This window comes from Balaenoptera musculus, chromosome 11 (genome assembly GCF_009873245.2).
Source record: "Balaenoptera musculus isolate JJ_BM4_2016_0621 chromosome 11, mBalMus1.pri.v3, whole genome shotgun sequence".
In the NCBI taxonomy this organism is placed as follows: Eukaryota; Metazoa; Chordata; class Mammalia; order Artiodactyla; family Balaenopteridae; genus Balaenoptera; species Balaenoptera musculus.
This window is the reverse complement of record NC_045795.1, coordinates 8,513,375-8,540,831: the sequence shown is the minus strand read 5'-3', so window position 1 is coordinate 8,540,831 and position 27,457 is coordinate 8,513,375. Positions and strand designations below refer to the sequence as shown.

Sequence of the window (27,457 nt, the reverse complement as noted above, 5' to 3'; positions counted from 1 at the left end):
ATACACACACTCATAAAAAGAAAACAAACAAACAACAACAAAAAAACCCAAACAGTCAGAACCTAGGACAAATGGTAAAAGCAAACCTTTCTACCTTGTTAGACTGGCTTCTGTTCAGGATTTCCAAGCTGCTATAATTCTGAGAGTCTTTCTAATCTCTGCTCTTCTCCAGTCCTTCTGAAAATTATGAACCAGGAACTAATGTAGATCCATGGATTTCAGTAGTAAAAAGCAGTCAAGAATGTGTGGCTTCATGGCACTTATACTGGTCTTCCTAAAGCCGGGCCACCTGCAGCAGCAACTTTTTGTAGCCCCTCTTCCATAAAGCCAGAACCTAATGTTTTAAGAGTTCAGTAGTAATCAAGAGTCTTATGTTGAGGGCAGATTTGGAAAACAAACAAACAAACAAAAAAACCCCTCATAAAGTCAGGGGAGATTTCAGCATTTCACTTCCCTTAATCAGAACAGATTTTACCAGTGAAAATTCAGATCTGAAAGCTATAAAAACCAAACTAAAACAAAACAAAAACCTTTGTGCTTTTCCCCCCTGAGTTTGGAAACCAAAAAATGCATGATCATTTCAGAGGGGTATTCTGGAGAGCTCTCCTGTACAAACTGCTTGGGAATAAAAGCTTGTGTGTTTTTGACATCTCTCTCCAAACACATCTAGGAACTCATAAAAGCCACATTTTTACTATTCTCTGGTGAGACGGAATTTTGTGACCTTTTGAGAAATTCTGTTCTATTTTTCCTAAGAGGACCACGATAAGGAAGTAAGCCAAATTTCCCGGCAATGGGAGAAGTTCAATGCCCCAGGCTTGCATTCCCAGGAGTGTAGAGGGCTCTGAGCAGTGGACTTGTCATCAACTTGTGCCACATGTAGGTTCCCAAATTTTACACTTAAAAACTTGTCTAGGGGCTTCCCTGGTGGCGCAGTGGTTGAGAATCTGCCTGCTAATGCAGGGGACACGGGTTCGTGCCCTGGTCTGGGAGGATCCCACATGCCGTGGAGCAACTAGGCCCGTGAGCCACAATTACTGAGCCTGCGCGTCTGGAGCCTGTGCTCCGCAACAAGAGAGGCCACGATAGTGAGAGGCCCGCGCACCGCGATGAAGAGTGGCCCCCGCTTGTCGCAACTATAGAAAGCCCTAGCACAGAAATGAAGACCCAACATAGCAATCAATCAATGAATCAATCAATCAATAAATCTTTAAAAAAAAAAAAAAGAAAGACCTACGGTAATTATCATTACACCACTTACTTATAGAAAGAAGAAAGCCAACAATAACCTGATTTAATTAAAAAAAAAAAAAAACTTGTCTAGATGTCCACCCACTCTTGGGGTTTATAGAACAGAAGGCAATGGCAGCCCTGGAGACATCTCTGTATTAACCTCCTCCCAGAGCCCAGGGGCTCCAAGGTCCAGGTCTAAAAATACTATGAACGGGAGGTTGAAACCCAAAGATGCAGGAGACTGGACAAGGAACATGGGAGTCAGCCTAGAAGGAAGAAGGAGCAATCAGGGACACAAGGAGCAAGCTCCTCTCTGCTTACCACACATTCTCTTCCCTAAAACCAGGGGTGCTGGTGCTCATGTCTTAATACCTTTCCTTGATCTTTGACACAAATTTACCACATCTTTTTCTCAAAATATTCTCTTCCTTTACCTCCAGACTCTCTGACACTCCTTGTCAACTACCTTTGCAAGACGTTCTTCTTTTGTCCATCACTTAAATCAGAGATTTTCAACTGGGATTGCTTTTGCTCTCCAGGGAATGCATGGCAATATCTGGAGATGGTTTTGATTGTCACAACTGTGGGTGGGTAGGTGCTCCTGGCTTCTAGTGAGTAGAAGCCAAGGATGATGCCACACATCCTACAAGGCAGAGGCAGCCCTCCACAACAAAGAATTATCTATTCTTCAACATCAATCGTTCAGAGACTGAGAAACCCTGCCTTTCACACTGTTTACTTCTAGATCCTTTATTATTCTTCTCACTCACACACTCCCTTTGGGTCATCTCAACTACTATCACTAAAACAAGTTCTACACTCTGCTCCCATATCTCTCTCTCCAGCTAGATTTCTCTTCTGAGCACCAAACTTGTGTATCTGCTATCTTACAGGACTTCCTCAGTTTGATATCCTACAGATGCCCCTTTTGTTTTCATTTTGTTTTGCTTTTTGATTCTCAGCAAGAAAAATAATTGTTCATAATTGAAAAAGTAGTCTGTGATTATAGCTACCTGCTTTTAATAAAAGAGAATTAAAATTGACTTTTATTTTGAAAGAACAAAACACAGCTTAGTGACTGCCTATGAGATATTAAGACAGTTTGGGATGCCACAAAAGCTGATGAGGAGAAACCCTTGAGTCTCTTAGGTGTGAAGAATTTTTACGAAGTGCGTGAAGGAGAAGCAGGCCTTTGCAGTAAATGAGAACTTGTTCTCTTTGGTTGTGGACTTCAAAGGCTCAACCCAGTGCTGCCTACTGCTGTCTAACACTTTCAGAGCCTCCACTACATAATGCTTTAGAACTAGCCCAGGCGTAGTGTAAAACCTGTAGGGTTACAGTAAATGTAAGTTGAAATTCATTAATATATTTTTGAGTTCCAAGACCATATCTTATGGACCTTTTAATTGCCTGGAGTGCTGAAACATAACTGCTTTTCATGAGATATTTGATGGATAGCAAATGAGGGCATTTCCCAAGCAAACTTTTCTTTTACCTCTAGGCGCCACTCCCGTCCATCCCCTCCCTCTACTGGGAAGACCCCCCCCCCACCGAAACCCCACAGTGAGCTCATGTGCCCCTCATGCAGACAGACCCTAAATCAACCAAGTACACACATCTGGGAAAATCACCAGTGAGCAACTGCCATTCTTGCAGAACAGCTGGTGAGTCCTTCTAGGAATACCCTGATGGGTCAGCAAGGGAAAGCCAGAGGCAGGAAGGAGAAAGTGTGGAAACTGGTCCATCATGGGATCCGTCACATGGAGAATCTGGAACTCTGACCTGGTGCTTGTGCTTACAGGGTACTTTCCTGATTCACTGTTTTATCTCCCAGGGAAAACAGGTGCCTACATATTGAGTCCTTTATTGACATGGAGATGAGACAGCTGAGAGGAAGGAAGGTGCCCTGAGAGATGGTGGCTCTAAAGCAAGAGCAGATTCCTATGCTTCTGAAACTTTCTCTTTCTTGAAAAGAACAGTCTCCTTTCTCCAACTCGGAGCAGCTTTCTAGAGAGCTGCCCATCTGTCTATGTCTTAAAAACAAGTCTCCATGTGTGCTCTGTGGAGCCAGGCACAGAAGCATGGAGGAAGCGTGGATTACAGATTGATATAGAGGAGGGGGTACAAAGAAGATACCAAACAAAACCTGGGGAGTTTGTTTACACCTGGCCCAATCTCAGAATGGAGGGCCATCCCCCCGGCCTGAGTGAGCCAGAGCCCCCGAAGCAGCTGCTCCTTTAACCCCGTCCTGTCAGGGCGGGGAACAGACGCCCTCAGGTGACCTACATGCAGAGGCGGGTCCAAATCCAAAGCTGAACCCCGGGAGCTGTGCGAACAAAGAGAAAGGGAAATCTCTCCCAGCAGCCTCAGAAGCAGCGGATTAAAACTCCACAAACAACTTGATATGCCTGCATCTGTTGAATAGCTGAATAGACAACGAATCATCCCAAATTCAGGAGGTGGACTTTGGGAGCAGGATATATTAATTTTTCCCCTTTTCCTTTTTTTGTGAGTGTATATGTATATGCTTCTGGGTGAGATTTTGTCCGTAGAGCTCTGCTTTATAATAGCTTTATTTTACTTCACTATATTATATCCTCTTTCTTTCTTTCTTTTTATTTTTTCTCCCTTTTACTCTGAGCCGTGTGGATGAAAGGCTCTTGGTGCTCCAGCCAGGCATCAGGGCTGTGCCTCTGAGGTGGGAGAGCCAACTTCAGGACACTGGTCCACAAGAGACCTCCCAGCTCCACGTAATACCAAACGGCGAAAATCTCTCAGAGATCTCCATCTCAACATCAAGACCCAGCTTCATTCAATGACCAGCAAGCTACAGTGCTGGACACCCTATGCCAAACAACTAGCAAGACAGGAACACAGCCCCATCCATTAGCAGAGAGGCTGCCTAAAATCATAATAAGGCCACAGACACCCCAAAATACACCACCAGACGTGGACGTGCCCACCAGAAAGACAAGATCCAGCCTCATCCACCAGAACACAGGCACTAGTTCCCTCCACCAGGAAGCCTACACAACCCACTGAACCAACCTTAGCCACTGGGGACAGATACCAAAAACAACGGGAACTACGAACCTGCAGCCTGTGAAAAGGAGACCCCAAACACAGTAAGATAAGCAAAATGAGACGACAGAAAAACACACAGCAGATGAAGGAGCAGGGTCAAAACCCACCAGACCTAACAAATGAAGAGGAAATAGGTAGTCTACCTGAAAAAGAATTCAGAATAATGATAGTAAGGATGATCCAAAATCTTGGAAATAGAATAGACAAAATGCAAGAAACATTTAACAAGGACGTAGAAGAACTAAAGAGGAACCAAGCAACGATGAAAAACACAATTAATGAAATTAAAAATACTCTAGATGGGATCAATAGCAGAATAACTGAGGCAGAAGAAAGGATAAGTGACCTGGAAGATAAAATGGTGGAAATAACTACTGCAGAGCAGGATAAAGAAAAAAGAATGAAAAGAACTGAGGACAGTCTCAGAGACCTCTGGGACAACATTAAATGCACCAACATTTGAATTATAGGGGTCCCAGAAGAAGAAGAGAAAAAGAAAGGGACTGAGAAAATATTTGAAGAGATTATAGTTGAAAACTTCCCTAATATGGGAAAGGAAATAGTTAATCAAGTCCTGGAAGCACAGAGAGTCCCATACAGGATAAATTCAAGGAGAAACACGCCAAGACACATATTAATCAAACTGTCAAAAATTAAATACAAAGAAAACATATTAAAAGCAGCAAGGGAAAAACAACAAATAACACACAAGGGAATCCCCATAAGGCTAACATCTGATCTTTCAGCAGAAACTCTGCAAGCCAGAAGGGAGTGGCAGGATATACTTAAAGTGATGAAGGAGAAAAACCTACAACCAAGGTTACTCTACCCAGCAAGGATCTCATTCAGATTTGATGGAGAAATTAAAACCTTTACAGACAAGCAAAAGCTGAGAGAGTTCAGCACCACCAAACCAGCTTTACAACAAATGCTAAAGGAACTTCTATAGGCAAGAAACACAAGAGGAGGAAAGCACCTACAATAACAAACCCAAAATATTTAAGAAAATGGGAATAGGAACATACATTTCGATAATTACCTTAAATGTAAATGGATTAAATGCTCCCACCAAAAGACACAGACTGGCTGAATGGATACAAAAACAAGACCCATATATATGCTGTCTACAAGAGACCCACTTCAGACCTAGAGACACATACAGACTGAAAGTGAGGGGATGGAAAAAGATATTCCATGCAAATGGAAATCAAAAGAAAGCTGGAGTAGCAATTCTCATATCAGACAAAATAGACTTTAAAATAAAGACTGTTACAAGAGACAAAGAAGGACACTATATAATGATCAAGGGATCGATCCAAGAGGAAGGTATAACAATTGTAAATACTTATGCACCCAACATAGGATCACCTCAATACATAAGGCAAATACTAACAGCCATAAAAGGGGAAATCGACAGCAACACAATCATAGTAGGGGACTTTAACACCCCACTTTCACCAATGGACAGATCATCCAAAATGAAAATAAATAAGGAAACACAAGCTTTAAATGATACATTAAACAAGATGGACTTAATTGATATTTATAGGACATTCCACCCAAAAACAACAGAATACACATTTTTCTCAAGTGCTCATGGAACATTCTCCAGGATAGATCATATCTTGGGTCACAAATCAAGCCTTGGTAAATTTAAGAAAATTGAAATCGTATCAAGTATCTTTTCCGACCACAACGCTATGAGACTAGATATCAATTACAGGAAAAGATGTGTAAAAAATACAAACACATGGAGGCTACACAATACACTACTTAAAAACGAAGTGATCACTGAAGAAATCAAAGGGGAAATCAAAAAATACCTAGAAACAAATGACAATGGAGACACGACGACCCAAAACCTATGGGACGCAGCAAAAGCAGTGCTAAGAGGGAAGTTTATAGCAATACAGTCCTACCTCAAGAAACAGGAAACATCTCGAATAAACAACCTAACCTTGCACCTAAAGCAATTAGAGAAAGAAGAACAAAAAAACCCCAAAGCTAGCAGAAGGAAAGAAATCATAAAGATCAGGTCAGAAATAAATGAAAAAGAAATGAAGGAAACAATAGCAAAAATCAATGAAACTAAAAGCTGGTTCTTTGAGAAGATAAACAAAATTGATAAACCATTAGCCAGACTCATCAAGAAAAAAAGGGAGAAGACTCAAATCAGTAGAATTAGAAATGAAAAAGGAGAAGTAACCACTGACACTGCAGAAATACAAAAGATCATGAGAGATTACTACAAGCAACTCTATGCCAATAAAATGGACAACCTGGAAGAAATGGACAGATTCTTAGAAATGCACAACCTGCCGAGACTGAACCAGGAAGAAATAGAAAATATGAACAGACCAATCACAAGCACTGAAATTGAAACTGTGATTAAAAACCTTCCAACAAACAAAAGCCCAGGCAGATGGCTTCACAGGTGAATTCTATCAAACATTTAGAGAAGAGCTAACACCTATCCTTCTCAAACTCTTCCAAAATATTGCAGAGGGAGGAACACTCCCAAACTCATTCTACGAGGCCACCATCACCCTGATACCAAAACCAGACAAAGATGTCACAAAGAAAGAAAACTACAGGCCAATATCACTGATGAACATAGATGCAAAAATCCTCAACAAAATACTAGCAAACAGAATCCAACAGCACATTAAAAGGATCATACACCATGATCAAGTGGGGTTTATCCCAGGAATGCAAGGATTACGACCCAGCAATCCCACTACTGGGCATATACTCTGAGAAAACCATAGTTCAAAAAGAGTCATGTACCAAAATGTTCATTGCAGCTCTATTTACAATAGCCAGGACATGGAAGCAACCTAAATGTCCATCGACAGATGAATGGATAAAGAAGATGTGGCACATATATACAATGGAATATTACTCAGCCATAAAAAGAAATGAAATGGAGGTATTTGTAATGAGGTGGATGGAGTTAGAGTCTGTCATACAGAGTGAAGTAAGTCAGAAAGAGAAAAACAAATACAGTATGCTAACACATATATATGGAATCTAAGAAAAAAAAAAAAAAAGGCCATGAAGAACCTAGTGGCAAGACGGGAATAAAGACACAGGCCTACTAGAGAATGGACTTGAGGATATGGGGAGGGGGAGGGGTGAGATGTGACAGGGTGAGAGAGTGTCATGGATATATATACACTACCAAATGTAAAATAGATAGCTAGTGGGAAGCAGCCGCATAGCACAGGGAGATCAGCTCGGTGCTTTGTGACCACCTAGAGGGGTGGGATGGGGAGGGGGGGGGGGAGGGAGATGCAAGAGGGAAGAGATATGGGAACATATGTATATGTATAACTGATTCACTTTGTTATAAAGCAGAAACTGGCACACCATTGTAAGGCAATTATACTTCAATAAGGATGTTTAAAAAAAAAAAAAAAAAAGAATGGAGGGCCACAGGCCAGTGGGTCCCAAAGAACAGCCTTTGCTGGATAAAAATTTCCTGACTTCTTCCAGGGCTGCTGACTCCTGCAGGGCTGCTGGGATGGTGACACCCCTTTACTGAGTCTATAGTTTAGTTGCTGTAATGTTGGCACCCAGAGATTGTTCCCAGGAGTCACATTTTCTCACAGGTTTCCCCGTGACCCACAACACCCATTTTCAGGATTTGGGGTGCCATCTATAGCCATGACAAAGGGTATAGGTGACCAGCCTGAAGTGGGATTGACTCTGTGGCCCTGCTAACCATGGGCACAGCCCGACATGTGGCTGCCAAGCCAGGTGAGTCTGGCCTGCAGCTGTTGGCTTCTCACTCTGGGACACTGATTATCTTCCCAGGCTATGCAGAGGAACTCTTCTTCCTCTTTTGCCCCACTCCACTGTTTCACTGATTCATTCATTAATGCCACAGATAGTAAGTGGCCAGAGAGGTTAAGCACCGTTCTAAGCCCTGGAGATGAAATGGTGACAGCCCTAGCCTCGAGTTGCTTCCATCTCTGGAAGGTTTGGCCGGTACTGGGTGAACACAATAGTGTGATGCTGTGATGGGGACGAGCACAGGGAAATCCAGCCGTGCCAAGGAAGGGCACCTGCCGGAGGTCCAGATGCTGCCCTGGAGGCAGGGATATCTTCCTTGAGCCCTGTAAGGTGAGAAGAAGGTGGAGGGGGCTGAGGAAGGGGAGACATAAGTGTGTGTAATGTACCAGTGGTGAGAAAGGGAACTGTGGGTGGAGGGCAGCGTAATCAGGGGGTGAGGGCTGGGTGAAAGCCACAGGATTTGGACAGGGCATGGAAATAAAGATGGGACAGGTAACCAGATCACCAGGGGCTTTGCAGGCCATATTAAGGGCTTAATTCTATAATACTGTGTAACACATAGGTTTGAATGAAGAAAATCAGTCGAAAAGTAGTTATTAATCAGAGGGTGGAGGGGAGTCCTGAAAAAATAGGAGATGAAAGCTTTGACCTCAAATTGTTTATAATCTAACTGAGAATAGAAGAAAAAGTACACGAAATTGACAGTGTAAAAGTGAAAACTGAATGGAATTAAGCACAGAAGAGTCTAATGCAAACCAAAAGAGCTGCAGGAAGGACAGGGGAGAGTCAGCATCTAATGCAAAGGCAGGATGTGACACGAGTGTGACATGCATGTGACACAGGCCCCAGAGGTTGCAGAAAGCGCTGGGTGCTCAGCTCCTAGAGGCAGGATGGTTTCCTTGGTGAGGCTTCTGATCTGCAGTGAAAGGGTGTCAACATTACCACTGACTCTCTGAATTCCTGCAAGCATTTATATCTCCATGTCATCAACAGTGTATAATACCTACACTCTAGGCTCTAAACACAGAATAAAATACTGGCTGTTTTATGACTCACAATTAGAGTAAAAACAAACAAAAACTCTCGTGGGGGGAAATGTTATTTCTGGAGTCCCTCTAATGCTCTGATCATCAGAAGCCTACATAATCATACAATGTTATCTCCTTACTGGCAGAATCCCCTTCAAAATATGTTTTATTATTTTGTCTTCAAATTTTATCAGATATTATCATTTTATGGAACTTAGATCTCCGAAATGTTTTGCTATGGGGACACTGGTAAGAGCACTGCCTACTATTACTGAGTGTTCCCTAAATGAGATGCAACAGTGAACATTTCTTTGAGGCCTACTTACTAGTGGAAAAACTTAATTTCCCCTTAAAAAAAAAAAAAAAAAACAGGAACTGTATACATTCCATTTCTCTCTTTTCACTTTGGCTGTCTGGAAAGAAATTGCTAAATTTAAATCTCGACAGCAGCAACCCAGCAAGCCTCTGGTTGGCGTGTTTCTGTTTCAGTGTTCTCCTGGGTCCTGATGTTCTTTTACATCTCCTCATGTTAATGTGTGTGCTTTTGGTTGGAAGGCATCTCAAAAGTGTGTGGGTCTGACTGGGAGAGAAGAATTAAAGAAAAGAGTTAGGTGTATGAAAAGAGGGAGGCGTTCTAGGGAAGGAAACAGAATGAAACACAGGAATAATGAGGAGACTGGACTGAGTGGAAGGGATGGAGCCTGTGGAGATACTGTGGGAAACGGGAGAGAGGTAAGATTAGAGGAGTAGACAGTGGACTGAGGCAACAGGGAGCCACAGGAGGTTTTGGGGGGAGTAGTAACATGAAACTTGTTTGAAGAAGGTTGGTCTAATTGCCATGTTGAGTATGGACCAAAATGGAAGAAAGCTAGGGGAGGTGATGTTGGGGAAGATAAAAGAATAGACAGCTATGGGAAGCATCTGAGGAGGAAAGTGAATCAAGTTTGGATCGAGAAGGAAAGAAATGAGTCACTGATTACAGCTGGTGTCTAGGGTGTTATTATTGCTGGAGAGAGTTAAATTAGAGGAAGGGGTTTGGTGCTTTGGAGAGGCAGGGACAGAGAGGAGGAGAATGGGAAGAGGCAGATATATTCCTGACTGCAGGCTCTCAAGAGCCCAGATCTTTCTTTTGTCTTACCCTTAACTGAATAGAATCTAAATCACTTCTTCACCAGGCTGGACACCATCAAAGCCGACTAGCTTCCTAGAAGAATGCTACTTTGAAATGTTGGCTAAACTACATATTAACCCAAAGGACAATAGTGTAGCAAGTAAAAAATCACATAGGAAGTTCAGAGATTCAGAAAGTTATCATTTAACCATAAAAGATTCAGAAAGTTATCATTTAACCACCTGTTCATTTCACATACAAGTTCATAAATAATGGCATGCTTTTCTTCCTCAGCCCAATGGAGCATTCGTTTCTCTTTCCAGGTCAGTAAGACTATTCATATTTCTCCCAACATTTTATTATGAACATTTTCAAACATAAAGCACAGTTGAATGAATTTTACAGTGAACACCTGTATTACCTGCCACTTAGGTTCTGCTATTGATAGTTTACTGTATTTGCTTTATCACAAATCTATGCATCTATCCATCCAACCACCATCTTATTTGTGGTGCATATCAGAGTAAGTTGCAAACATTACTACTCTTCTGCAATAAATAAAACTATTGTTTTTTAACTTCTGTTCTCTGAATCTTTACCTGACTGGGCTGTGTCAGCCCACCTAGGTAGACTGGAGATCAAAGAGAAGCCTTTGGCTCTTTCTATGGGTGGTTTATCCTCCCAATTCCTCATCCCCAGGCGCTGACTCTTTAATTACAGTGATGCTTAGTCTGTGCACTTCAGTTCCTAGAAAGTAGAAAAGGAAGTTTTTACAAATCCAATTATCTTCTAAACTCTAGTATTTGAGATGGAAAAGACTCCTGCAGGTAGTGCAGGTGGAAGAGTGAAAAAAAAAGTCCCCTAGATATGTAAGCAATATAACCTGTGTCTACATATCCAGATTACCATATATTGGATTGACTTAAAGCAAAACTGCACCTTTAGTTACATAGCGGGGGGCCATAGAGAATACAGATGGTCTCTGCTTTTGGATACAAAATATTCCCAGAAAGACCATCACCACTGTCCCAAACTGTAAGAGTTAGAGGCAGAAACTGCAGTGGGGGAAGTTGGTGAGAAGTGAGGTAAAGTTTTTTAGCTGGTAAATGGATATTATCAAAACCAGAGATTGCCTTACTAGGATTTACAAAACAACTATTACTGCATGTTTTTACTGTGTGTAGTTTTCAAGCTTAAGGAACATGATCCGCCATTGTAATAACAAGCCTGGGTACAATGGCGTTCTATTAAGGTTTGTTTTGCCTCCATTTTCATGTCTGTTGTATGTTTACGTTTTAATTGATGTTTTGACCATGTGTTTGCCCCGAGGAGGTTTTGTGAAGGTTTTCATTTTTAAATAAATTTTAAAAATGATATATTTAATACACAGTAAGCAAAAATGTCCTCCTTAATGTATCCAGAAGTAAAATCTTGTCCATGCACTAAAACTTCATTTTAAAATATCTATCCAGTAGCACCATAAACGAACCAAAGACATTATCTTAGAGACCTGAGAGAAAGAAACTCCGTTTGGGAAGAGCCAGTGTAAGGAATGAATTCTCAGATCCAAGCGTTGCCTGAACAGAGGAAGGAAGGAGAAGACTGAAGCAGATGTGAAGTGGGCAATAGTACATAAGCTCGTGATTAGGAACAGCACATGAAGGAGATAGCCTTTCAACGACCAGCCTGAGAAGGCAAAGGCTGATGTATTTATATTGGTCCACTCAACATAAGAGCTGGTGCAATAAGGAAATGAAACGGAGGAGAGAGGCAGAGAACTTATTTTAAAGTGTTATCGTCTGATTTTTACAATGTGTAGGCTCTCTGAATTTCTTTCACTGAAGACAATTAAGTGCTCTTGGACCTCCAAGAATCTTAGAGATAAGAGTGTGGCCGTCCTCGCCTTCTGGAGTCAGTCTCTGGAGGCTGCACAACAAGGATGGAAGACTGTCGGCTCCGTGGGTTATCTGAGTGATCGAGGCTTGCCTCTTTCTCAAGAGTCAGGCAAATGCATCTCATTTTAATTTGAGCCTCAGACACAGGGAAGCTGTTTAGAGCAGCTACTTATCTACTGGTATGAGGCTAGTAAAAATAAGTGCTCATTACTTTCCATGTTGCCACTCATATAACCTTATAGGAATTCTCTATGGGCTGGTAAATTGTAGTACTTATCTACAAGGCTGTTTTGCAACCAAGGAATCTACAGGGCAACTATTATACTAACACTTAAATCAATCTTTCATGCTTATAGTTCTGTCTCCAAGATATTCCGATGGAAGTAGGCATCACACAAAGGACAGGAGGAAAGGTGTAATTTAGTAGAAAAGGATGAAAAAAGAACAACACTTTTCCTTTTAACCAATGCTTTTGGAATGAGGTATTTAAAGAAAAATCTACCAAAATGATGGCTCAGTTAACAAGGAAAGATAGCTTCCTTCCATCCCCTCTGTTTACACATACTATTGTTTCAGCCCATGATGTTTTGTTTACTTTGGAAGGAAATATTTTACCCCCTCTGAGATAATTAATTTTTGTCAGCTTCACTGTTTATAAGGGAAACTGAAAAACTGTTAACTGAAATACAGAATGAGTCACTGTTTTCAGTAATTTTTGGCAGCATTCTAATTTGTGTCAATCCCAGCCTAATTATTAGATTTTTTGGAAGCAGAAAGCATATTTGATTTTTCTCTTACTAAATTTTTTCTCCTTTTTTGAAAAATATGTGCTGCCTGACAAAGGTTATATAATTTATATCAACGTGAGGTGAAATACCAGTAGGTTTGAAATACCAGGAGGTTTACTGTGTCATGCTTGGCTCTTCACAGTAGCTCAATATTTAGAAAGCTCACAGAATACAATCTTCCTCCTTTCCTCTTTCATACCCCCAGCCCTGGCCAAAACGATGTGGTTCTTTTAGAGACCTTTTAGCTGGTATTAAGCCATAGTATATGGCCCATCACTAATGACATCACTGAAGTAAACTTCCCAGAAGCCATCAGGGAGAATTCATTTGGAAACCCAACTGAATGTCACTTGCAAAGGACAGGCTCCTAGAAGAGGTGACCAGTCATGCATTCCTGAGTTATTTGTTATAAAAGCATTAATCACTGTGAACTCATTTGCTCCTAATGCAAACGCGCTACACTATCCCAGAGGAATTCTGTTCCAAATGATCATTAATGTAGAGAACAGAAGCTGCTGACTGCGAGCAGGGATAATAGAGCCTGTCAGCTCAATGGCCAGTATAATGGGACTGTTAATGGTTCCTGATAGAAGTCAGACCTTCCTGATAGAGCAAAGGTGGGCAGAGAGGCAGGCAACTGTACTGGGCAGACAGCCCCATCTCTGGCCTCCTGAAGCGGCCTCTGGATTAAAGGAGCATCACTGTCCGTCACGGAGTATCGCCAGGGCTCTGAGGTGGCCGTCACTGGGAGCGCAGGCACCAGCTGTGGCTGGAGAGGGACCCACGGGACAGCCATGGGGATGGCCCTGCTACCACACTCCAGCCGCCTGCAGGCCACAGGCAAGGGTGCATCCAGACACCTGGTGCTGTGGACACCCCAGAAGCTGGCCTCACCCCACTCCACACTGGGCCACCAATGAGAGGAAGCGTGACAATCACAAGGATAACAGTGATCATCACAGCTAATGCTCACTGGAAGCTCTCCTGGGCTAAGCACTAAGCCCTTTACAGGCACTAATCTCAATCCTCAGAGCAGTACCTCTATGACATGTGTACTATCTACTGTCACGTTTTATAACCGAGGAAGCTGAAGCTCAGACAGATTCAGTAACTAGTCCAGGGTCAGATTCGAAAATACGTGCCCTTAAACACCACGCTCCTTTACTGGAGGGAGAGACAGAGAAACTGTAGATTTTGGTCCCTAAAATTAGACCAAAGAAAGATGCAGGATATGACAGTGGGCCTGGAAGTCTTTCCATTGTGTGGTCAACCAGTCAGTATACTCAGGACCAACCTTGTAGAAAGACTATAAAAGCTGTGGTTTGTCCACAGTGCTCTTCCTCCAAGCTCTGCTGCTAAAATGTGGGTACCCAGGGCCTTCAAGAAGCCTGACTGCTCTGTGCCACTGAAGTGCAGGCTCCCTCTGCCCAGCACGGCCCTATACTTAAGACCTGTTCTTCCTCATCCCACCCCTGCTCCATTAAAACCTGTCACATGTCTTGTCATCAGAGGGTTCTGATCTCCTGCCTGGACCCACGCCAGCACAGGTAGAGCAAGAAGAAGCTACCACCTCCTGTGCACGCTTCTGAGCACAAGACCGGTATGACTGACAGCAAAGGCCAGCCAGAGTCAGCACCCAGGGTTCCAGCAGCACAGCTGGGCATGGGAGCATGGTGGCATGGGCACTGTGACATGCCTAAGCCCCAGCCCCTGTTGTAATTGAGGTGCTGACACAGCTGTCTCGGGGCTCAAGAATGGGACTGGGAGGGAGCTTGCAAGTGTTAGCTATGGATGCAAGAGGCTTCCAAGAGCTGAGGAAATTGGGGAGCAGGGATGAAAGAGGAATGATGTCAATGTAAAAAGTATAAAATACTAACACTGTGAGATGTTACCAGTAAGCACAGAGTGTGGCAGAGGAACTTAATAAATGTGTTTAAGAAATGAAAGGACATTGCAGAGACTCAAGTCACCTTTCCCAGATCAGTTCCCATAACCAAGAGAGGAGTGGGACTCAGTAGTCTTTGTACCTGAAAACACCACTATTCCTTGATTATGTCATTTGAAAAAATCTAGTGTTAAGAGTTGGAAAGATGTGAGAAAACAGATGGTTATAAAGAAGGAGGTGAAGCAGGGAAGGAGGGGGGAGAATATAGAGGTTTCAGAGGGAGACTCTCACACCCCCTACAGCACCCATCACCTGTCGACAGGACAGTTCCACGGTGCCAAGGGCACTGCTAAATGTGTTCTCGGCCTCTCCCCGCACCAAGCTTACCAATACGCACCGTAAGTGTTAGACTACATGGCACAGGATATAAATGCAGCAGAACTGAGTGAGAGAAATTAGCAAGAGGAAAATACAGAGACAGCATCATGGAAGATTGCACTGGCTGTGAACACCATGGACGATATGAATACAGGGAGAAAAGACACACTCCACACAGCTGAAGCATGAACAGGAGTGTGAAGGGGGAGCAAGCATGCCAAGTGCAAAGAATGAAGGAGACAGCCTTGTTCTATGAAGGAGTGTGTGTGTGTGTGTGTGTGAGTGTGTGAGTGTGTGTGTCAGGAAGGGGGTGACAGCATATTATAAAGAGCCTTGGTAGCCAGATGAAGGAGTCTGGATCAATATGGTAGGCAGTAGGGACCTGCTGTAGGTCCTTGGCATCCAAGGAGTACGATTCAAGCCAAGTTTTGGAAAGTTTCATCTGGTACTTGTGTAAGAAGGTAGACTGGAGGGGAAGAGAGAATTAGGGGTGCTGGAGGCAGCCGGGGCAACTTGACTTGATGATTTGTCGTCTTTTCTCCTGCAGCACACGTCCATACTGCCCTTCTCTCTGGCTGAAGTCATCCTCAGGCCACACTGCTACCCACTGAAGAAGAAAGGACTCGCCTTATTGGCTGCTGCTAGCCTTGCTTACGTCAGCAGGTAAGAGTTGCAGAGAGAAAATCAACTTAGACTTGTCATTCCAGACTCAGAGGAATATTCCAGAAGAAGCACACTGTTCTATAAGAGTGCCTTTATCTTGGGTTAACAGGGATTTTACCACCTTTAAATTTCAGGAAAAAAGGAATCTTAGTGTTTCCTTTTGATACTCATGGAAACATCAAATGCCCAAGAATACACAGGTATGCGTGCACACACACAGCAAGTCATGAGCTCCCCCTCCCTCTCATGAAGAATTAATCGTTGTAAAGCTACACATGTTACTTTCCCTAGGAAAACATTAATCTTTGGTTTCATTTGTAATTAAAATGTTTGAATGGCTGAATGATCTAAGGCATCTAAATATATTCCATCTAAAAGGGCGCTTGACAGGTTGAGCAGGCAAGGTTTGGTCCATTCCTGTTGCCTGTATTATTATGGGCTTAGTTGCATCAACATCTGGCACTGGAGCACCGAAAGGGCATTTGGGCAATTGCCCAGGGGCCTGCAGAACAGCCTAACTGGAGGCATGAGAGATAATTTAAGTAGCTGGCCTAGATTTCATCATTCAACCACCTGGTGACACTAATTCTCAGAAATTCTACCCAATGTCCGTAATCAAGGGAAAGTGCTTGGCCTTCCACCTAGCAACTGGAAAACCCCCCTTTCTATTCTACAGCCTTCTCACCCACAGCCATGCTCTTGTTCTACCGGGAGGGGCATGCCAAGCATAATACCTGCAGATTGGAAGCGAATCATGATGTTCCTACTCTAGCCTAGCCTCACATAAGCTTTTCACATCTGCCAATCCGGATAATCCCCCAATCCCTATGTGAGGGGTAGTTTCACTCAGGGCAGTGCTCTGGCAGAGACGGAAGCCAGGGAAAGAACACATTCCAAAGGACTGGTCTCCAGCAGTGCCTGCTTCATGTGCTTCACCAGCCTTTGTCTTAGATCCAGTAACCTTCGTGCCCAGAACTCAGGTGACGGTTCCTCCCTAGCCTTTCCTTCCCTTTTGCAAGGTATGTTCCTCCCACCCTTCTGCACCCTTCTTTCCCCGAGTGCCTAAAGTCTTTCATGTTTCACCTGTCTTAAAGAAAGCACTTGTTCAGTAAATCCACCCCAAGACTCAATTGATTTACACTGTTCACTAGCCTGGGGCCTTTGCATTTTAACAAAGGACACTTTTAGAGAATAAGGCATAAGTTGGGGACCTACTGGTAGTTGAGGTCTGGAGCACTGTGTTGAGAAGGATTCTGAGGCCCTACCAAAAGAGCTGTGCTATCATTTAGCAATATCTGCCTATAGCATGTGAATGGAGAGTGGTGGGACATGCGCCATGTATATTCCAAGTCTGGCTTAACCCAAAGGAATAAATCCCTAAAGACAGAATATCTAGGACCTGGGGTCGGGTAAGGTATACACAAAAGATATATTTTTTTCTTTTATGTGTTGAGGAGAAGCAGGGTGGTAGCTGGTTGATTATGCACATGAATTTCCATACTCTGTTTTTTTTGGTGGACTTTCATCTGATTTATTCTTTCTTGCCAAATATAACTTTCAGAGTTCATATATGAGATAGTACTTTTGGTCTATTAATTTTCTTCTACCTAAGGACTTGGAAGTTGATCATCAATCCTCATATCTACCCTTGCTCTTTTCTTCCTCAGAAACCAAGAAGGTAATAGAGCACCTAAGGTGACTGGTATTTGGGGAAAATTGTGGTGCCCGTAAGGATGAAAAGCAGTGGTCAAGAGGGTTTGGCTCACTGGTGCCTGGGCATGAGCTCTGACAATGCAGGGAACTGGGGTGCTGGAGAAAGGAAGTGCAGCAAGATGGTCAGGAGTGAACACGTCACACGTCCAGTCAATTGTTCCTCAGTGCCAGGCACTGTGCTAAGGTATGAGGATATAGAGATGTACAAGACACCGTGCTGCCTTTAGGGACTGCCTGGGAGAGAGGAAAGTACAGAAACAATGGGAAGACAGGGTGGTGAGACTCTAACAGGGAAAAGCACGGGGTGCTGGGGGATGTGGAGGACTGGCTTCTTAAAGGAGGTGGTGTCTAAGCTGAGATGCAAAGAATAAGGAGAAATAAGGCAAAAGAGATAGGGAAAAGACCTTCAGGCAGAGGGAACAGCATCTGTGAAAGGCTGGAGGAGCTGAGGGCGTGGCTGAACTGTAGGACAGGGAGAAGTTAGTGAATTTGGACTTTTAAAATGAGGGCTTTTCTTTGCAAAAGTTATAAGCAGAGAAGTGAAATAACATGGCTTATGTAAGAAAGATGATTAGAAAGATGATGCTGGGGCTTCCCTGGTGGTGCAGTGGTTGAGAATCTGCCTGCCAATGCAGGGGACACGGGTTCGAGCCCTGGTCTGGGAAGATCCCACATGCCGCGGAACAGCTGGGCCCGTGAGCCACAATTACTGAGCCTGCGCGTCTGGAGCCTGTGCTCCGCAACAAGAGAGGCCACGATAGTGAGAGGCCCGCGCACCGCGATGAAGAGTGGCCCCCGCTTGCCACAACTAGAGAAAGCCCTTGCACAGAAACGAAGACCCAACACAGCCATAAAATTAAAAAAAATAAAAAAAAAATTAAAAAGAAAGATGATGCTGGCTGAAGTATGGAAATTAAAGAGGAATCAGACAGGGAGATCAGTTGGTGGCATTTGTGGTAACTCAAGAGAGTTGATGTTGGCCCACAGATGACAATATCAATCAATCTGCCAATAGAATCAGAGAGGGTGGGTGGTGGTAGGAGACTCAGAGATCACCCAGCTTTGGAGACCTGAAGCCCCAGTGGGCTACATGACATGTCCAAGGTCGTGTGGCTGGGGAAAATGAAAGCTGAGACTTAAATCAAGGACTTCTATTTCCAAATCCAGTTCTCTTTTCAGTGTATTCAGATGGTCAGGTATTTGTTCAGCTCCCTGTTTGTGTAAAACACACTCTGCTAAATGCTGAAGGGGTGAGAACGCAAAAAAGCTTACCATCATCTCTACAGTCTAAAAGCTTTCACGGTGTTGTTCCTTCCAGCTCTGTGCTCTGACTGTATGTTAAAGTGATGTAATGGGGCAAATGAAGGGAAGGGCTGGAGACCTATCGCTAGCAGGGATGTGACTGGGTAGACCCTGGCAGGGAGCTGGAGTGGTTTGGGATTCGGACTTTCTTATCATTAATGAAGTACAGAATCAGCATTCTGTCCAGTAGGCCTCATTTTTGCTGGAGTGAAGCAAACACACCTGTACGCAGGCATTTTATGCTGCCCTATTGATTGAAGCTTCCCTCCCCGCCCGTTGCCTAGTTAGGGGAGCTCAGCCTCCTTGCTGCCAGCTGCCTCCACCCTTACACAACACTCTGGGGGCACATGCACCTTCATGGCCACGGATGGTCAGCAACAAGTTCCACAAACTGTGGATGTCCACGGAGATATTTTAGGGAAGCGGCTATAGGTCAGCTGTTAGGCGTGCCAGTTTGGATGCTCAAATAGGGAAACCGCATGGCAGGAATGAGGTAAAGAATACGGTCCCGGGCCAGAGAGAGCGTGAGAAACAAACATGACTCAAAAAAATGGCAATAACCCTGAGCCAGAGAAGCATTTCACTGCTGAAACCATGTTACAATGACCTAAAAATATCCACCAAGACCATGGGGACTGCCTCATATGTGGCACTTGCTTTTTGTTATTTTTCAGATTGCAAAATTGGAGGGCTGGCCCCTAAGCGGGAAAATAAAGCTTTGCAAAGTAGTAATAACTGTAAATCTTTCATTTCCTTTGGAAAGCATTAGTCATCTATATATATGGCAGCTCACTTACGCCCCCCTTCTCTCTCACCCCAAAACACATCACCGAGCTCTTCCTAAGGAGCAGGAAAATAGAAACGCTCCTACTGCTGGCTCTTATTCATTCTTTTATTGAACAAATATTTCCCCTAACACAGGGCTGGTCCTGCTGGGAAAAGCAAAGTTATATAAGGCCAGGCCCCAGCCCATAGGGAGTTTGTACCTAATAAGTGGAGATGAGCCATGCATACAAATTATAAGAACACGAGATGGGAAGTGATAAAATGTCATTACAAAAACGAGGAGCCAAAGGGAACACGAGGAGGAAGCAGTTACACCTGACTGGGCAGTGTGGGAAGGACTTCATGAAAGGTGTCGTTGGATCTGGGCCCTGAAGGACTGCCTGGATTGGAGTAGCAAAAACTGGGAGAAAGCGAACACTGCACAGTCGCAAAGCCAAGAGGGCACACATCACGTTAAAGCAATGGCTAGCAATTCACTTTCGCTGGACCTGCTAGTGAAAGAGACTAACAGGAAATCACCCTGAAACTGCCCACTCACAGAGCCTTGCAGGCGGCAGGCTGGAGGAGGCTGGACACGGTACAGACAATGTGAGATGTGTTTGTTTGCCATGGAGGTAGAAGTGAGAATTCTTAGTAACATGGACAGAGAATTATGCTTTAAAATGACTATCTTGACTATAGTGCTTAAAATGGATTGAAGTGGCAAGACATGGGAAGCAAAACAGAATAAAGCAATATACGAATAAAGGTTAGCCGGAATACTCTTAAGTCATCTAGTTCAATCACAATGGTTTATTCTTCATCCACGGATATTTCACAGTTCCAGTGTCATCCCATGTCTGGATGCTTGGAACACCCTTCTGCAGGGGGTCCAGTCGTCCAAGACCTCCATCTCTAAAATATTTTAATAATCCAGTGAGGGCTCACACATGCCCATGTAGTGCACAGTCCTGAGAATCACTCTCCCACACAGACTGTGAAGCCACAATACCCAGCCTCCTGGATCCAACACCTCCACGGCGCTTGCTTTAAGGTTAGCACGCCTCCCCCGCTGCTGTCACTGCCAACAATGCCACTGCCCATTAGTCTCCTATGCTGGTGGAAGTCGAACAATGCTACTGGCTATTGCAACAGCCCCAGCTGGCCTGCAGGGCACCACCGCCTTGCTCTTGGTAGACCAGATATCAGCTGATGCTGTATTTGTCTCTGCTAGAGTGTAGGGTATTGCATGCTAAGTGCAAGTGTCATACAGATATACAGCTGTAACCCAGCCTGGGGAAAGATACTTTTAAGGTCACCTCTCAATAGCAGTTCCTATGGGGCAAGAGAGATGATTCCTTTCTTCTATTCTATGCTCACTCAAGTGAGGCCCCAGAGCAAAGCTGCCTGGACACCCCAAGCGTAATAACCCTCTAAATTCGTGCACCCGTTTACACGTGCACACTTACACATATAGACATCTTACCCCCAGAAGCCATCAGAAACTGCCAGAGGGGCAGACTAAGCTGAGTTCCAGGACCAGCCACCTGGTCATACCCGCTACCAACAATCCTCTCCTACTCCCACTAGCGTACTATGTGAATTCACTCCTAGAGCCACTGTTACCCTTTCCTGAAATATGACCTTAGTCTGGGACCATCTAGATGGCACCATTGTTTTACAACCTAAAATCTTAGTGGGGATCAGAATCCCAGCCTCATTTTCCACAGAAAGACTCCCTAGCCCTCATGTAAATTAATATATGAAAATAAATATGAAGATGCCACACAACTTCCTCTATTATCAGCATCTGGGGTCCAGGCCAGCCAGCATGCAAATTGAAGACGGGTGGAGGTGGAGGGCTAAGAATGGAAATGATTATCTACACTTCTCATCCTTCCTGTCCAAATCTCAGCTCCTGCTCACCCAAAATGCCTGTTACAGAACTTAGAAATAAGAAGAGCCTGAAGAGGGATATAGCTGTACGATTAGGAATGAGGGACATACCTGAGACACACTGTTGGTGTAACAGAATAGGTTTTATGGATTAATTGGTGTGTAGTGGGCAAATGAAAAGGAAACATCAAGGATAACTCTCAGAATTTTCAGCTGGTGGATTGGGAAGATGGTGATTCCATTAATGTGAGCACCCAATTAACTACCATTTGGAAGGCTACTGGTTACACTTTCCAGTTTTCAGAGGCTGCAGTGTTCTCGGTGGGTCAGGCAGCTGAGACCTGTCTATAGAAGCCACAGCTAACAGCAGTTAAAAGGAACCAAGGTGCTGGTAGTGCCACCCAAACAGCCATTTATTTAAAAATAAAGAACCTGCCATGTTCCTAGCACTTGGGAAACAGATGCACATAATAGATAAAATCCCAGTCCTTACAAAGCTTCCAGAAGCTCTGGAGAAAGACAGTCAAATATGCAACAAGGGTAAATTCATGGTAGGGGAAGCACATAACAACCTAACCAAATATGGGTTGTGGGAAGAATGGTCAGGAAATTTTTTCTGGAGAAATCAACTTTTAAGCTGAAATTCAAAGCATGAGTAAGATTCAGCCAGGGACAGAGCAAGAAGTATGTCCTAGGAAGGGTAAAGGCAGAGGTGTTCCAAGCAGAGACAATAGCCTGTGTGAAGACCAGAAGCTGTAGAGCTGGGTTCATTCAAGAAACAGAAAGGGTTAGACTGCAGATCTGAGGGTGGATGGGTGGATGGGTAGGCAGGGCAGGGCCAGGTAGGCCAGGGGAAGGAGCTTGGGTGTTTTCCTAAAGCAACGTGGGTCCACTGGAAGCAGGGGAGCACCATGAACAGATTGTTTTCTTTTAGAGAGATTATTGGGTTACTGCATTGTGGAAAGTGGATTGATGTGAGCAAGAAAGCCCAGTGAGTAGACAATTATAGAAACGTATACGAGATGAAGGAGCCTGGATTGAGATCATGAAATGAGTGCACTGCAGCAATATTTAAATATGATTCCATGGGATCATATATGGCAGCTAGGGAAGAGCTGACATTGACTGAGAAGGAGGACAAGGACAATTCGGCTGCACACGTGCTGAGTGCCTTTCCCTCCCTCCCTCCCTTCCTTCTTTCCCCCCCTCCTTCCTTCTCCCCTTCTCTCTCTCTCTCTCTCCCCCCTTTTAACATAGATTCCAGAAGCCATAAAGAGGTGACAGCACCTGACCATGACTATCTCTGCACTCAGGCCTCTCTGCTGACTGCCCTTCATTAAATGACTGCAATCATGCCTCATGCTCTAATTGTATTTGCATTACTTTTCCCACTGTCAGTTAACACACCTATAACTTTCTTTGCACCTTCTCTGTGAAAGTGCAGACTTCATTAGCTTACTTCAGGAACTTTCCTTTACAAACCTTACGCTGGAGGAAACAAAAATGAAGTAAATAAACAGAAACTTTCCAGGCTTCTAGAGGAATGTCCTTATTTGTAGACTATCTTATATAAATGTGCATGGAAACTAGGAAGCCCTAATTTCAAGTACATAAAGAAAACAAAGTGAACTAATTAATGCAACCCGTTTGGAGTGTATTTAGATCTCGTCGCTGACGCCAAACTCCTGGCCTTAGCTACTTGAGGATATTTACTTTCTGTCCCTTAGACTTCCTCCGGCCTGTCAGGAGAGACAGGCACACAGGAAAGAAGTGCTGTAGATATCCTTCTAAAACGCATCCATGGGTGCACAGCTCACAGAATTCTAATATTAGTAACAATGATAACAATTATTACTTGTTTTCAATCTAGTGCAGTTTTGAGTACATGAGAGTAGCATCTAGACAAGTCTGGGGCAGCAGAGTGATACCAGCAGGGCCAGGACTAGGGCCCAAGGGACAATACTACACATGCAGAAACCTGAGACTGATGCCTCCTTAAATTTTCTTTTTTATTGTGGTAAAATACACATAACGCAAAATTTACAATTTTTAAGTATACAGTTTAGTGGCATTAAGGACATTAACATTGTTGTGCAGCCATCACCACTATCCTTCTCCAGAATGCTTTTCTTCCCAAACTCCCCATTTCCTCCTTCCCCCCAGCTCCATTCTACTTTGTCTCTATGAATTTGATGACTCTAAGTACTTCATATAAGTGAAATCATACAGTATTTGTCCTTTTGTGACTGGCTTATTTTACCTAACATAATATCCTCAAGTTATAGCATATGTCAGGATTTCCTTCCTTTTTTTTTTTTTTTTTTAATTTATTTTTGGCTGCGTTGGGTCTTCGTTGCTGCGCATGGGCTTTCTCTAGTTGCGGCGAATGGGGGCTACTCTTCGTTGAGGTGCGCTGGCTTCTCTTGCTGCTGAGCATGGGCTCTAGGCACGCAGGCTTCAGTAGTTGCAGCATGCGGGCTCAGGAGTTGTGGCACGCAGGTCCTAGAGCACAGCCTCAGTAGTTGTGGCACACAGGCTTAGTTGCTCCGTGGCATGTGGGATCTTCCTGGACCAGGGCTCGAACCCGTGTCCCCTGCATTGGCAGGCGATTCTTAACCACTGCACCACCAGGGAAGTCCCAGGATTTCCTTCCTTTTAAAGGTTGCATAACATTCCATTGTGTGTATATAACTGTACCACATTTTATTTATCTGTTCGTCCTTAAATGGACACTTGGGTTGCTCCCATATTTTACCGATTGTGAATAATGCTGCTGTGAACATGAGAGTACAAATATCTCTTTGAGTCCTTGCTTTTAATACTTTGGAGTATGTACCCAGAAATGGAATTGCTGGATCATATGGTAATTCTAGGTTTAATTTTTTGAGGAACTGCTATACTGTTTTCCACAGCAGTTACACCACCTTACATTCCTACCAACAGTGCACAGGGGTTCCAATTTCTCCACACCCTCTTCAACACCTGATATTCTCTGGGGGTTTTTTGATAGAAGATACCCTAATAGGTGTGAAGTGGAATCTCATTATAGTTTTGATTCACATTTCTCTAATGACTAGTGACACTGAGTATCTTCTCATGTGTTTGTTGGCCATTTGTATATCTTCTTCATAGAAATGTCTCTTCAAGTCCTGTGTCCATTTTTAATTGGATTGTTTATTTTTTGTTGTTGAGTTCTAGGAGTTCTTTATATATTCTGGATAATAATCCCATATCAGATGCATGATTTGCAAATATTTTTCCCATTCTATAAGTTGCCTTTTTATTCTGTTGACTGTGTCCTTTGATGCACAGAGATGACTTCTTAAATTTTATGCCATAGGTGCCTCCCTTGCCTCACCCTAGTCCTGGCCCTGATGTTAGCCCCTCTCTTCCAGCAAAGCATTTGACAAACTTAAAGTATTTGAAACAACCAAGATTGCACTTGGGTTCTGAAAGTTTAATTAAGCACAGAATTTCATTCTTCCATCTGAACTCCTTTGACAACTTGGGATATCCACATATGAACGTTGTTTCTGAAGCATAACCTAGGCTACCCTAATTTTTACAAGAGATGAATAGCCTCAAAGAAAGATTGCTGAGGCGACACCCACTGTGTATTCCCTCAGAGGAGAGAAACTTTTAAACTCTTATAAAATGATTACAATCTGCCAGGCACTGTTCTATGTAATTTACATGTGCTAAATTAACTCCCTTAATCTTTACAATAGCCTTGTAAGCTGTATGCTGTTTGTACCCCTACTTTATACATGAGGGTAGGGGGAGAGAAAAGTTGAATAAATTAGTGACGGTAACACAGCTAGCAGGTAGCACAACTAGAATTCGAAGCACAGAAGCCTGGTTCCATATTCCGTACTCTTAACCGATTATAAACTGTAGCTGATACATCATCTTCCCCGTATTTAATTTTAAAAGTTATTTCAGACTTTGGCATCTTCCGGTGCAGTTTGTTTCCAGCAAACTGCATTTTTAGGCTTCACTTAGACATTGTGGCTCCTCTCCTAGCATTTCTTTTCCTTCTCTTGGCTGACAGAAATGATTTATATTCTATCCTCACATGAGCAAGATCTGAGCCTCCTGTAGATCCATCTATTCCTACTTAATACTCTATCCGTGGCTATTTCCACGAGCTGAAATCTAGGCCCACAATTAAACCCCAGGTCTACTGTATTATAGTAATAATGCTCAATCTCTGCCTCTCCTACCCCAACAGGCTTGGAGAGCTAATGGAAAGCTACACTTAACTCTTAGGCACAGAAAAGCAAACCCCACTTGTCTGGCTGAGAGTGAGCAAATGGGCACCATCTTAGCAAGTTCAATGTCTCAGCAGGTCATATCTTTCAGGGAAAGAAATAATTCATGTTCTTATACATTTTGTTTGGCTAATGATGTGTTCAGTGTTCTCCCATTGTCTTTTACCATCATTGAATTTTAATGGATTAGGTAAAATAGCCAAGCCCAGCGCCTGAAACAGAATGTCTCAATGAATCAGTCTATTTATCCAGAGAACACTCACTTCTGTAGGTTCGGGAAACACCTCGGCTGTTAAATGTCCCCTGTGGCTTCTTTTCCTCTGCCTGGACTCCAGAACCCCAATGATCTTGAAGAGAGACTACGGCTTTTTTCCCCTGCTGTCCTAATCATTGTGATTTGTCCTTTTCTGCAGGGTTCTATGGATCTACTCTGAGACCGGTACATGGGTGTATCCCGTGTTTGCCAAACTCAGCCCAGTGGGTCTAGCAGCCTTCTTCTCTCTCAGCTACGTCTTTAGTGTCGGCATCTACCTATTTGGAGAGAAGCTCAACCACTGGAAATGGGGTCAGTTCATCTCTCTCTTACCTACAGAAACACTTCTTCCTTATGCTCTCTTGACTCCTCCTGGAAACAGAAGGAGAAACCAGTAATGCAGAAAGCAGTGATGTTTGATGCCTTTGTCCAAAGCCGGCAAAGGAAAAGCCTGGGGGAAGTTCATACTTTCTCAAAGGACCCCATCAAATTATCTCCCCTTCTCCTTCAAACAACACCTCATTTAACTTTTTTTTTTTTTTTTTTTCACCTCATTTAACTTTAAGGCTAAAAATCATCTTGTTTAGAGAGCTCAGGACCCAGAGAGCACGGGTATCACCAACCCCTGCATGAAAAAACCGACTCAAGGTCTCTCCCTCCCTTAAGTGAGGACTTGAGGTTCACAAGTTATTAAATGCCGAGAATTCCTCTTTGAAAGAAATGGATCCAGATGACCCTCTTAGCTCTTCCACCCTCAGCAGTGCCTTCCCTGATGTGTTCCCATCCCTCTCTCATGAGGTTGCTTCTCAACCTTTAGTAAAGTGTTCACCAGGTAGAATCACACCCTGTACTTGAGACTGAAATTCTCACTTGGGGTTTAGGCAATGTGAATATGCCCGTAAGCTAAGCTTTCTAATTATAGGTAGGCAGAACCATGTTGCTTCTTCATAGAAAAAAAGCAATCTTAACTTAGTTGATTTCAAAGTGGAAGATTTTATTCTCTCCCTGCTTCCCCTACTGCCCTCACCTCCCAGAATATTTTCTGTCGGAAAAGTAACCACCAAAAAGTCAGGTTGCAAAATAGCCAGGATTTTTTACCTATCCAAGGAGAAGTGCAGGAACTCCACTCTGATTTTGTATATAAGGAAGGCAAGAGTCACACACAGTCCCCCACATCACACACCCACATGCCATTCTGTTCTATTAAAATAGAAGTGGCATCTTCCGCCCAATCTATGAACTGGTGTGAAAACGTAAGCCTGTGTATGCAAAAAAAACGACAGTCTCAGAAGGTTCAGTACAAGAGTCTGTATTTCTGAGAGGAGACTGAGACCCTGGAGAAATAAGCATGCAACTTGGCTTTTTCACATATTTTCTGCTCTTGGAGAATTTAACTG

The 27,457-nt window shown here is 43.4% G+C and overlaps 1 protein-coding gene across 1 annotated transcript in view; it reads left to right on the top strand.

Moving 5' to 3' along the window:
* The window catches only part of LOC118904508 (androgen dependent TFPI regulating protein), a 92,401-nt gene that overhangs the window by 50,832 nt on the left and 14,112 nt on the right, over positions 1-27,457 (top strand). The window contains exons 8-9 of the mRNA XM_036870718.1: positions 15,745-15,860; positions 26,221-26,372. Of these exons, the coding sequence (XP_036726613.1) occupies positions 15,745-15,860; positions 26,221-26,372 (268 nt within the window). The remainder of the gene's footprint in view (positions 1-15,744; positions 15,861-26,220; positions 26,373-27,457) is intronic.